General features: G+C 37.6%; 2 protein-coding genes across 2 annotated transcripts in view; one reads left to right on the forward strand and one right to left on the reverse strand.

Moving 5' to 3' along the window:
* Nucleotides 1-3,581: 3,581 nt before the first annotated feature.
* LOC106869039 (uncharacterized) lies at nt 3,582-11,242 on the reverse strand. The gene is made up of 4 exons (XM_014914543.2): nt 11,129-11,242; nt 7,540-7,673; nt 5,573-6,058; nt 3,582-4,410 (listed from the first exon to the last, which is right to left on the reverse strand). Exons 2-4 carry the CDS (start codon nt 7,565-7,567, stop codon nt 4,094-4,096), a joined length of 831 nt encoding a protein of 276 aa, XP_014770029.1. The 5' UTR covers nt 7,568-7,673; nt 11,129-11,242; the 3' UTR covers nt 3,582-4,093.
* Nucleotides 11,243-11,244: 2 nt separating this feature from the next.
* LOC106869036 (thioredoxin, mitochondrial) overlaps nt 11,245-12,482 on the forward strand; it is an 18,811-nt gene continuing 17,573 nt past the window's right edge. The window contains exon 1 of the mRNA XM_014914540.2: nt 11,245-11,349. The gene's annotated coding sequence lies outside the window, so the exon portion shown is untranslated. The remainder of the gene's footprint in view (nt 11,350-12,482) is intronic.

The following is a 12,482-nucleotide window of genomic DNA, read 5'->3' on the forward strand; positions in this document are numbered from 1 at the left end:
GAAAACCGAGGTAAGGCGATTACATCTACTCGTACGCACACACCACAGGCAGTACCTATTACAAAAACGTCACAGCAAATAGTAGCTTCAGTGACATGATTACTTATAAATCACATCCACCAACTCCCAACATAAAAATAGGTTCCGGAATACATCTGGTTCAACTCACCTTTCTCCCTAAAAATAAAGACAGATATGCGTATTAGCTACCCAGGTTTAATAAACATTTTTCAGACAGCATCATTAAAGGACTGTTTAAATAGAAATAGCATGAAAATGATTATAGTGGTGAACCTAGTATGATTGATGTATTAGCAAATACAGCTCCAACACTCACAGCTGAGATGTGTGCATTCAGGAATAAGGAATGATAATCGTTGAAACAGTGCTATAACACCAAAAGAGTGAGGTATGAGGTGGAAGTCAATACCCTTAATACAAACTAGAAAACGGAAATCACAATTTAAGATGTTCCAAGATGGAAGAACCATTGTATTGGTGGGAGAAAAGAAATGAATATAACTAAGCATCACATTAACTGTTGTTTGAGAAATATGAACGATTGTAGCATGAATGAACTGGACTGCCACTAACTAAAAAAAAACTACACCGACAGATGACACTCATATTCGTTCCCTCTCTCTCCATCCCTCCTCTCTCTTTCTCTTTCTCTATCCCTCCCTCTCTCTCCGTCCCTCCTCTCTCTCCTTCTCTCATGCCTACAAAACTACACTAGTGTTTGAAAAAAAAACTTTCTTTCATTTCTCCGTAGTACCCTATTGGCATAAAGAGGCGTGGCTTAGTGGTTAGGGTACTTGTCCCATGGTCGTGGGTTCGATACTCAGCAGTGCGTTGTGCCCTTGAGCAAGACACATTATTTCACACTGCCCCAGCTCACTCGGCTGGCAAAAATGATTTGTAATTTAAAGGGGCCGGTCTTGTTACATTCTGTGTCACGCTAAATTCCCCTGAGAACTATATTAAGGGTATGCGCATCTGTGGAGTACTCAACCACCAGCACGTTAAATTCATAAACAGATTGTTCTGTTGATTGAAACAATTGGAACCATCGCTGTCGCAGCCAACAGGGTACCAGTTACTCTTTTGGGTCCAATTCAATCTTTTAAGAATAAAGACATTCTCCTGAAACAAAGCTAAGACTACTTTCGTCATTCTCTGCTTCTCTGTTAATTTTATTTTCTTTAAATTAAAAACCTAAATACTGTGATTCTATTCAATTAATGTAAACGAATACACAATTAGGTGTTCCTCATTACCGAATACTTTCTCCTCGCGTTATGCAATATTTTGAAATTCATTAAAGCAGCGAGTTGACAGAATCGTTAGCATGCCGGACAAAATGTTCTGAGGTCAAATTCCATTGGGGTTGACTTTACCTTTCATCCTTTCGGTGTCGATAAAATAAATACCAGTCAAGTACTGGGGTTGATGTAATCAACTTTGCCCCTCCCTTCAAATTGCTGGCCTTGTACCAAAATTTGAAACCAGTATTTTGGAATTCATACTTTGATGTGTCTTGATAAAAATGTCGATAGATGGGTTTCATTGGAAGTTTGTCAGTAAAATGGTTCTCTAACGATTTGATAGGAATTATAAACTGTTCCAGAAACAAAAACATCTCTCAGAGAACTTGAACTCGAAATTTTGTCTTTGGCTCAACTGAGTCTGTGTGTATCTGGTACTAAATTCTTCATTGAAAGTCTGGTCTGAAGAATCATTAAATTATAGGCAAACATGTGTGTATGTGTGCGTGTGTGTGTGTGTGTGTGTGTGCGCGCGTACATACATGTGTTTAAAAAACTCAAACAAAAAAAAAAACAAAAAAAAAACAACAAAGACAACACTATAACAGAAGTGCACATTTCTAGTTTCCTCAGAACTTGGTTACGAATTGAAGAAAGTCAACTTTTTGACAGGAAATCCTGTTTGTGATGAAAACATCTTCATCATTGCTAAGGAGCGACACAGTCGCAATTTAAATAAATTGTCACATTGTTAGAATTTATTTAGTCATACAAACTACTGGTTTCTAAGGACTTGGATTGAAATTGGATCCTTGGCCTGGAAAAAGTTTGTAAACAACCATGTTATGCAACTTTTGTCAATTAATCTTCTTTATAAAATATTTTATATTGTCAGTCTGTCTGTCTATCTTCATATTTATCTACCTACTTATATATCCGTCTGTCTGCCTGTCTTTCTGTCTGTTTGCCTATCTATCTATCTATCTATCTATCTATCTATCTATCTATCTATCTATCTATCTATCTATCACACGCACACACACACACACTCACACATAGTTACTCATACGTGCAATGGAGCATAATAAAATATGCATCTCCCTATTTAAATGAAAGGTGCAAATGTAAACTTTGCGCTGCCAAATTAAGGGGAATACTTAAACATTCAAGTAATAAACCCTCAACAAATCTCGTAAACTTAGGATGAAATGTTCGCACGACATTAGGAACAGATTCTCATGATTTCAACTGAATATCTGAATATATTTTGAATACTTATTTTTAACTTCTTAGCTTCTATTTAACCATGCTTTGTAATGTAATTAAGTATACATGCCTCATTTAAGCATTATTAATCAATATGTCACTTTGTGCCATAGGCGTCCTCATTATGAATTCTTTTTATATCTGTATGCAACTTTTATATTCAATAATTGGTGAAATATTTGACAATCCATGCATGACTTCCTATCCTCTCTGTATGCTTTCTTTCTTCGTTTTTATTATCTTATATCTTTATAAAGTATGCGCGCGCGTGTGTGTGGTGTGTGTAAGAATGAGTGTGTGTGTGTGTGTGTGTGTGTGTGTGTGTGATACCTTCATTGTTGTTTACCTTACTATGAAATGTATGTTAGTGTACCTAGCTATTTCTGGCGTCGTACACAGTGTCGTGCCTCGGCTATAAATTAATTGAAAGGTACAAAAATTTATGGCTAATTCAGTGAAATGCTTCTGCATATATTAAAAGCTAATATAAACAACTAAGCACAATATAATACCATAAAAGAAAAATTTAATGATAGGTGAAACTAGTCTAGTCTAGTAACCTTAGAGGTGTTCATGGGGTGGTTACCTCCCCCGTCAGTGTATAGATATTGTATGCTTCTTACAGCATTAAGAGTTTTTAACTCTTATTTCATGCAAAATAGCTGCTTCGGTACCATCAGTGACAATTAGTAATGATTAAATTTTTCCTTAATCATATTTTATTGCACCAAACTGTTTATAGTAATTTATATATATATAAATAAATGTTGTTTCTATGTCAAGTTATATATAAAAATAATTTCACACTAAATTGAAGTATGTGTGTATGTGTGTCTGTTTGTCCCTGTCTCCATCGCTTGAAAACTGATGCTAGTGTGTCTACATCCCCGTAACCTAGCAGTTCAGCAAAAGAGACCCAATAGAATAAGTACTAGACTTACAAAGAATAAGTCATGGGGTCGATTTGCTCGACTAAAAGGCGATGCTCCAGCATGGCTGTAGTCAAAGGACTGAAGCAAATAAAAAAATATTATTCAATGCTTTGTCAGTAGAGTACATTTTTATTTACTTTTACACGGAAAAGGTTGACAGCAACTTCGAAGTTTTGTCTTGCTTGCCTTTGTCAGATTTTCTGCACATCTATATACATAAATGTGTGTGTGTTTGGGGGTTACTATAATTCCTCCCACACCGTCCAACCGATTTTAATGATTTTTGGCACATAGGTAGATCACATGTCCTGAAGTTCAAATAAGGCCGGAATTTTTTCAAAAACTCGATAATGCTCAGTTGGCATCGATTTTTGTGAGCTCAGTCGGGCGTTTGAATGGAAATTCCCATAACGATGTTATTTTTCCTGCAGCTTTTGCATTTTTTCACATGGAAAATTTCAACAAAATCGATAGAATGGTCTCTAAGGAAATGCTTATTCAATATAAGGTCAGAGGTGAGCTTAACTTCAACATGGAAAACACGAGCAACGCTGGGTCCAACAGTTAGTATACACATAAATGCGTATGTGTATATGTATTTACGCAGACTGAAATATATATGTGGAGAAATTAGTATTCTTCATATTTTTTACGCCTGTATTTAGAAGGTAAAAACTGAACATCATAGTTGTCTTCAGAGTAATCACACTGAGTTGTACTCCGAGTATAAACTACAGCTTCACCAGAGAAGATATTCCTCCGGAGATAATTCGACCAGTCTCTGTAACGTAGTTGTGTTTGAATAGCTGATGGATCACAATGATTCAGTTGGCCTTGTATGTAATAGTTACCTCCCTTCTTCTCGCGGAACTCTTTTCTTTCAATCTTTGACATTGTTTCATTGACCATATTTTCGTTGTTCAATAATTCATTGCAGACGGCGCTACCTGTTGGTACAAAAAGATACGACTTTTAAGAATTATTAAAGCAATCAGATAACGATTTTACAGACAAGAATCCTATAATAACTGCTTATATTAAATGAAACATTGTCAATGGATTTGGTAGGCAAGAAATGAAAGAAGCTTGTTATATATATATATATATATATATATATATATATATATATACACACATATATACCATCATCATCATCATCATCATTTGACGTCCATTTTCCATACTGGCTTGAGTTGTACAGTTTGAGAGGGGCTGGCAAGTAGGAAAGTTGCACGTGGCTCCACCTTACAGAGTGTACTGGCTGCCTTTTGTGTGGCACCAGCACTAGTGGGGTTGCCAAGTAACTTGCAAGACAAAGACCCCTTGGCTGGGAGAGTGAGTGGAACCGAGGGAGGTGGGTTTGCGTTGGTTGAGTGGTTAGGGACAGAAGTGGGTGCCTTGCTATGGAGGAGAAACCAGGTAGGAAAAGAAAAAAGGAGAGGAAAGTAAGATAGAATTAAGGAAAAATATAGAGAAACAAACAGTGTGAGAGAGAAAGAGAGGCAGGTAGGTAGATGGTGTTGGGGAAGCATTGAAACATAACCACAAGGTACAGCATGAGGGAATATAAGTAGTACAGGGGGGAGAGATGTTTCATTACGTATTGTAACTCACGACCTTCCATCTGAATGGAATGGCAGTCTGTCACAGGGTTTATCAATTGACGGCTGAGTGGACTGGGGCAGTGTGAAATGAAGTGCCTTGCCCAAGGACACAATGCACTACTTGTCCTAGGAACTGAAACCACGACCTTGCAATCATGAGTGCAACACCCTAACCACTAGGCAAAGCACTAGGATGGAAAAGTGGATATAAAATGGTGATGAGGATGGTGATGATGATGACTACAACAACAGTGACAATGATGACAATGACAACGATGATGATGATGATGATGATGGTGATGGTGAAGACGATGATGACGATGATGATGATGAGGATGATGATAATGGTGATGAAGATGATGGTGATGCTGCTGCTGTTACAGATGATGATGACGACTACGGTGGCAGTGGCGAAGATGGCGGTGACGACGATGGTGCTGCTGCTGCTGCTGATGATGATGATGATGATGATGGTGATAAAAATAAAATGTTTTCAGAAAATTACCAAACTGATGTTTAATATTTCTGGGTAATTTTGGTCGTTCATAAATGTCAATTGGTGATGCCACTTGTGGGATTGTCTGTCTTCTATTTGATGGGATTCTTTGGAAAAGTTCTCTTTCACTGTTGTCGGCATTATGATTAATTTCAGTCAGAAGAAACTGTGTTCTTGGTGTTTCAGATCTGTGGGACATTGAGACATGTCTTGGCAAATGGTAAGAATTGCTGGAAGCACTTCTAAGAAGTCTGTCACTGTGGAAATAATCATTTTCATCATCATCAAAATATTTACACCTGTTAATTGCTTTCACCTGCGGATTGATTTTTTGGTTGGTGAAGTTACTGGAAGAAGGAGGGGTTCTAATAGTCTGTTCTTTAGCACTAAATGTTAAATAAACTTTGGTGGTCTTTTGCCAATCCTTCATAAATGTTGCTAATTTCTTCTTTTGCCTTTTATATTTATCTTCAGCATCCCGGAGAGTGTAGTAATCTGTGGAAAGAATATGCAAATATGACATAGAATGGATGGGCAGATATGGAAGGGTGGGTAGACCTAATGCTAAGGATATTTAATCATCATCATCATTTTATGTCCACGTTTCCTTGTGGATATGGGTTGAGCAAGTCCCATCACATGTTAAAGAGCATGGCATGTGGCACAACACACACACACACACACAAACACTCAGACAGAATTGTCCATTTTTGTGGTTGTGAATGACTTACAGTGGATGTATTTCTTTGGTCTCACAACACTGGAGAGGTTGTCTTATGCCTCAAGGGAGACTAGAATCTCCCCTTTCTCCATCATTGCTTTCCTAGTGTTATGTGTTATGATGTCTCTCGAATCAACATAAATCCATAAAACTAGCAATTATCTAATGATTCATTGCTAACGAACGATACACAAATTGAAATGGAACGCTAGTTTATTACTGGTATCATAACAAAATTAAATCTGTATTCCATGTTAGATGAGTGAACAAAATCATTTAGAATTAATGGTAGCATCAGGCCCAGGCAATCCTGGGCTTCCAAAAGACATCCAGGGTTTGCAAAGCATCATTTTTATTTTCAATATAACCTCATTTCTTCCATGTTTATGAATGAAAGAAAAAAAAACAAATGCCTGGTCCTGCTGCTGATGTTGTTGTTGTTGTTGTTATCATTTAGGTGGGGTGGGGGAGCCGACAGAATTGTTATTGCACCCTGATAAACTGCTTAACAGTATTTCTTCTGGCTTTACGTTCTGAGTTCAAATGCTGCCAAGGTGAACTTTGCATGTCGTCCTTTTAAGATCATTAAAATAAGTACCAGTTACGCACTGGGTTGATGATATCCACTTACCCCTCCCCCAAAACTGCTGGCCTTGTGCCAAAATTTGAAGTCATTATTATTATTATTATTATTATTATTATTATTATTATTGAGTGAAAGAGCAGCACATGCTATCAAAGTGATGCTGAGATATAAATATACGAAGAGTGCAGTGTACCCATCATGACTACTCGTCTGATAAGGGTACACCAGGCACATGCAACATCATGATCATATGTACACAACATGGTGATCTTATCAGAAGACATGAGAGACACTGCTTGGTACAGCATCAGGACATTAGTATTGTTGTTGTTGTTGTTATTATTGTTATCTTGCAGCAAACTTTGACATTTTATGCAATCAGGATCAGGTGTTGTACAATCATTCTTTCAGGTGAGAGAGAGAGAGAGAGAGAGAGAGAGAGAGAGAGAAGATATTTATTGATGTTATTCTTTTGGAAACCCAATGATCATTTTATCAGTGAAAGAGAACAACTTTGTTATTGTGTGCGTGTGCGTGTGTGTGTGTGTGTGTGTATGTATGTATGTATGTATGCATGTATGTATATGTCTATGTATGTATGGGTGTGTGCATGTGTTTGTGTGTATACAGTGACATAAACTAATTTAACTAATTATCTGAGACAGTTACCTGAATAAAAATGCTTGTTTCTATTCATGTTATCAGTTCTGCTGTCAATGTATCACTGGAGATAACTAAAACCACATCTACATACGATATTATCAGATTGAGATGATAACAAAGCAAGAAGTGTTTCTGATTGGCTGAAACAGAGAAAACAAAAACAAAAAAAGAAGCACAGTAAAATGAAACTTGTGTGAAATAAAATTTTGTTATTTTCTGGTTGAAAAGGAAGGAAACTGTCCAAAATATTAGCCATCCTAGTGTGAAATAACTGAGCTGTGTGCGAGCAGTAAGTGTTACAGTTGAGCTGATGCTGGTTGGTACATTTGCTGCGGCAGAGAATAGAGAGGAAGTGAGTTCAAGATGAGTGAAGAGATGCAGAATTTTCATTCTTTATTTTTTACTTTAGAAAGTAAGATAGAATGAGGGTGTGGAGGAGAGTTAAGGATGGGAAGTTGTTTTAGTTATTACAGCTTAGGCCATGCTGGAGCACCACCATCAAATATGCTGTATCCTTCAAATATATTTAGCTGGAGAATTGGTGGGGAGGGGCACCATTGGAATAACAAATTCTGAAGACCACTGCTAAGGAGAAGAAGCAGTGAGCATTTAAAACTTAATAGTTTCTGGATGGTTCACCTACCAAACTAATTACCTTGGCTACACACCCGTACAAACACGTACATGCACACCTGTTTGATCTTAATTATTCACTTCAATGACATATCAATATTTCTTGAAGATGATTAACAACATGAAGAAGATGATTATTGCAATAAAAACTACTCCAATGAACTCAATTTTACTTATGTCTTAGAAGCTCAATACTTGACATGGATAACTCTGCTTGTCATACCAGTAATATACAAAACTCATTCCATGTTTGAACAAATGAAATCAATATTATTATGTTTTGGTGAATTTAATTTGCTGAATCCTGAGTTTATCTTTGTTTCCAATTTCACTTGTAGATTTTTTTTTACTTTGATCATTATCTCATCCATCTTCTGTTCTTTGTATTTTCTCACCAATAGTTCCATAAGCCTAAATCATACAATATATTCATGTTCTTCAGTTCTAAAAATGGTTCTACAGTCAATGAAACTAGGTTTTCTGTCCAAGGAAACATTGTCTTTTGATTGATAATTCCAGTTTTAATGTCTGGAACTGCTGAATTTAACTGATTCTAAAAAACTAAGTAATTTATAATTCCCTTAGACTTGATCTTAATAATTTTAGATCAACTTGTCTAAATGACAATCAAAAGAAGTATTTTACTTAACTTATCAGGATTCTTTCAAGTTTCAGGAATTAACTTTGGCTGCGTGGCTAAGAACTTTGCTTTAGAATCACATGATTCTGAATTTGATTGGGCAAGTATCTTCTGCTACAGCCTTGACTTTACCAATTCTTGTGAGTGGAATTTGGCAAACAAAACTGTGCAGAATCTCATTATATACCATTATTTTAAACACAATTCTCATGAGTTGAATGGGTTTTCAGGGCCCAAATCATTTCTTACTCAGAGTTCTTGCTCTCCATGATGGGTCAGAAAACTATGTCTCACTCATATACTCCACTTTGGGGTGGTTTCTATAAAGCTAGATGTCCTTCCTAATGTCAACAAAATTAGATGCATTTTATCAGGAGAAGACTGAAGGGTTCTCTTGATGCTGGCGCTGTCTGCACTTGATTGTTGGTGACATCACAAAGGTGCATTTTATTGTGGAACCAGCATAAGAGAAATTGCCCCCTGTCCTTTGCATGGCTGTAGGGTCCTCTACATCATTTCAGTTCATTTTGTGATGAAAAAGTTGAACAAGATAAGAAGGTGGTGACAGAGATGAATTAGAATACAAGAATGAAAGGAACAAGAGTATGACAGGAGTGAGAGAATAGTAGAGAGGGAAACAATGGAAGAAAGACAGGAATGGGAGGAATGGGAGGTAGAGAGGTAGAGAGAGAGGGAGAAAGAGGGAGAGAGAGGGAGGGAGGGAGAGAGAGAGAGACACACACACACACAGACAGAGAGAAATAAAGAGAGAGGGGGAGAGAGGGAGTGAGAGAGAGAAAGAGAGAGTGATGAGTAGTGACAGAGGCGGACAATGGTAAGAAAGAGCGATTGATGTCAATAACGAGTAACTGGGATGAGAGGGAGTGATGGCCAGATGTGCAGAGGTCTTGTGATACTGGGATGTATCCAGTATGAACGGCTTTGATGTAATCCCTCATTACACTGACATCATGATGGGAGAGGGAGGTGGAGTGATGAGGATGGAGGTAGGGGAGGTTTAGAAATAGATTTAATGCAATTCCATGTTACATGAGCAGCATGGTAGAGTGAAAAGAAGAGAGAGGCTGAGTGATAGAGAGATGAGAAGAGGATATTGTAGAAGTCGTGGAGAGCAGCAGATGGAGACTCAACTGGAATATAATGCAAGAGAGACCAATCATATGTAGACTGATCATCCATCCTGTTTATCATTATTTTCACCCATTGGTGGATTTCTTCTCCAGTACCACATGTTATCAAGCATCATGGTCCATTGTCCTCTGCTTCATAAATACTCACATCTTGATTATTTCATCCTATGTCTTCCTAAGGTTCTCACTTCCACATGTTACATTCATTTTGGGCACTTAGCATATCTTTTTCCCAATGCAGTCCTCCCATCTCCCATCTGCATCACATGTCTGTGCAAGTACATCTCTTCCCTTGCACATAAAGTGCACTTGTGTTGGTGCCATATAAAATTCACTCGTGTCAGTGGCATGTAATGGCGCTTAAAAACACCCAGCACACTCTTGTAAAGCGACTGGCATTAGGAAGGGTGTCCAGCCATAGAAGCCTTGCCAAAACAGACAGTTGGAGCCTGGACAGCTCTATGGCTGACCAGCTCCTGTTAAACCGTCCAACCCATGCCAGCTTGGAAAATGGATGTTAAATGATAATGATGATGATGGCGACGGCGACAACAACGTATATGGTGATGGCAGATGAGCTCCTGAATTAACGTGTAAGTGGCTGAGTATTCCATATACACGTGTAGAATCAGGTAGAATCAATGTGACGCACATTGTGTGACAAGACTGAGATCAGGAGCAATCCATTCGAGGAGCTTCTGTACAGTTTCACTTTTACAGAATTTAGATCAACACGAGGTTAAGGAATATTAAGGATATTTGTCTAAGACGTCACGGAGTGTGACAGAACCCGGGACTCCGTGGTTGCAAGGGGAACTTCTCAACCATTCGTCGCGCGTGCGCACAGACAGACAGACAGACAGACACACACACACACACACACACACACACACACACACACACACACACACACACACACACACACACACACACACACACACACACACACACACACAATCATTTACGATAAATTCCTCTTAAAAAATGATGAAAAATACCATAAAAACATATACATCTGTTCTATTAGAATCGTGAATTAATTCTTTACAAAAAAAAAAAAAATATAGATTGAAAAATTATTATTAAAACATTTTCAAGAAACTTTCCAACAGATCGTAATATAAAACTGATTAACTACTTTTAATAAACGATATCTCCGAAAAATTATTACCATTTCTTTCATTCGTTGTTTTCGTTCTTCAGCCTTTCATGAGAAATCGACACATTTCCCGTGGTTTTGCATATTGTTTTAGCAACTCGTAACTAAGTAATTGAGAAACGTACTCGTGACGTAGATCCCACTTTTATTATTGTACGCACAGCTTGATCACGAAACACACACACCTGTGTTCCTTTCGTGTTTTCATCCCAACATTGCTCTGACTTTTATTTGTAAGTTTATTTTGTTTCCGTTCGTTCGTTGTAATGTAGACTTACATCTTCTTACCATTCCATACATCTGTAATACATCCGTCTTTACATTACCTTTTTTTATGTTACATTCCACAAACTCTTCTTTTTCTGTTTGTTATTTTACACTTTCGATAGATTTGACCTTCTTAAACATTACGCGTGTTTATATGCAAACACATGTAGCGAATCTAAAAACTGTTAACCGATTCCAAAGGAGTTTATCGTGAAGGGATGCGATGTACGATGAATAGCGATTCCTTTCATACTGACCCTACTTTTTCGTGACTCTTTTCGAAGGAGAAAGTCTGGGGGTAGGATATTTTGGAGTTTGAGTTGTTCCTACTGAGTGATCGAAAGATTCCGGACTTGTGTCCAGACACTGGCTCCTTGATATGGGCGTAATAGCTTATTCCACTTTGCTGTAAATCCTTGCCCTGCTTCATAGATACTTCTTGCAGCAGTAAACTACATTTAAAAAACAAAAAACAAACATATTTGAGTATTGCTAATGTTTTGTACTAAATTCAAATTTGCTTTAACCGTTTAACTTCGTCGGTGGAATATTTTCTAAATTAATTTTTATTGCAAGATTTCATGCGGAAAATTTTTATCTTACTCTCGCAGTTCGTCTTGAGTAAAATGTTCTTACCCAGACTTGAGGTTAATTTCCGCAGGAGATAATTGAACCCCAGTAAATTACTGATACTGATTTTGAAAGGCTTCGTTTTTGATTTTATTACTCTGTGTAGTAAAAATTAAAGTCAGACTCAGTTTCAATGTAGAGATTTTATTGGTTTGTTAGAAGAGCAGGGACAAACCCATGACCTTTGTAAAGGTGCAAAGAAGGTGAAATTGATGGGGTTGGTGTTCCGTTTCGGTCAGTATCTATAGGATGCCTTCGTTTTAAAATTAATCCAGAAAGGTGTTTTGTGAGGGATTTCCAAGTACTGGGCCAATAAGATTTAGTTTGGGTGTATGTAGCTAGTTAGGTGCTGGAGTGTATGTAGCTAGTTAGGTGCTGGAGTGTATGTAGCGAGTTAGGTGCTGGAGTGTATGTAGCTAGTTAGGTGCTGGAGTGTATGTAGCTAGTTAGGTGCTGGAGTGTATGTAGC

The sequence above is a fragment of the Octopus bimaculoides genome, chromosome 4 (genome assembly GCF_001194135.2).
Source record: "Octopus bimaculoides isolate UCB-OBI-ISO-001 chromosome 4, ASM119413v2, whole genome shotgun sequence".
Lineage (NCBI taxonomy): Eukaryota > Metazoa > Mollusca > Cephalopoda > Octopoda > Octopodidae > Octopus > Octopus bimaculoides.

Bases quoted from the DNA above. Each gene is read 5' to 3' on its own strand.
- LOC106869039 (XM_014914543.2), bottom strand. From the start codon at position 7,567: ATGAATAGAAACAAGCATTTTTATTCAG. The intron at 6,059-7,539 runs GTAACTGTCTCA...TTCTTTCCACAG, and splicing joins AAACAAGCATTTTTATTCAG to ATTACTACACTCTCCGGGAT. The intron at 4,411-5,572 runs GTAATTTTCTGA...TTGTACCAACAG, and splicing joins AAATATTAAACATCAGTTTG to GTAGCGCCGTCTGCAATGAA.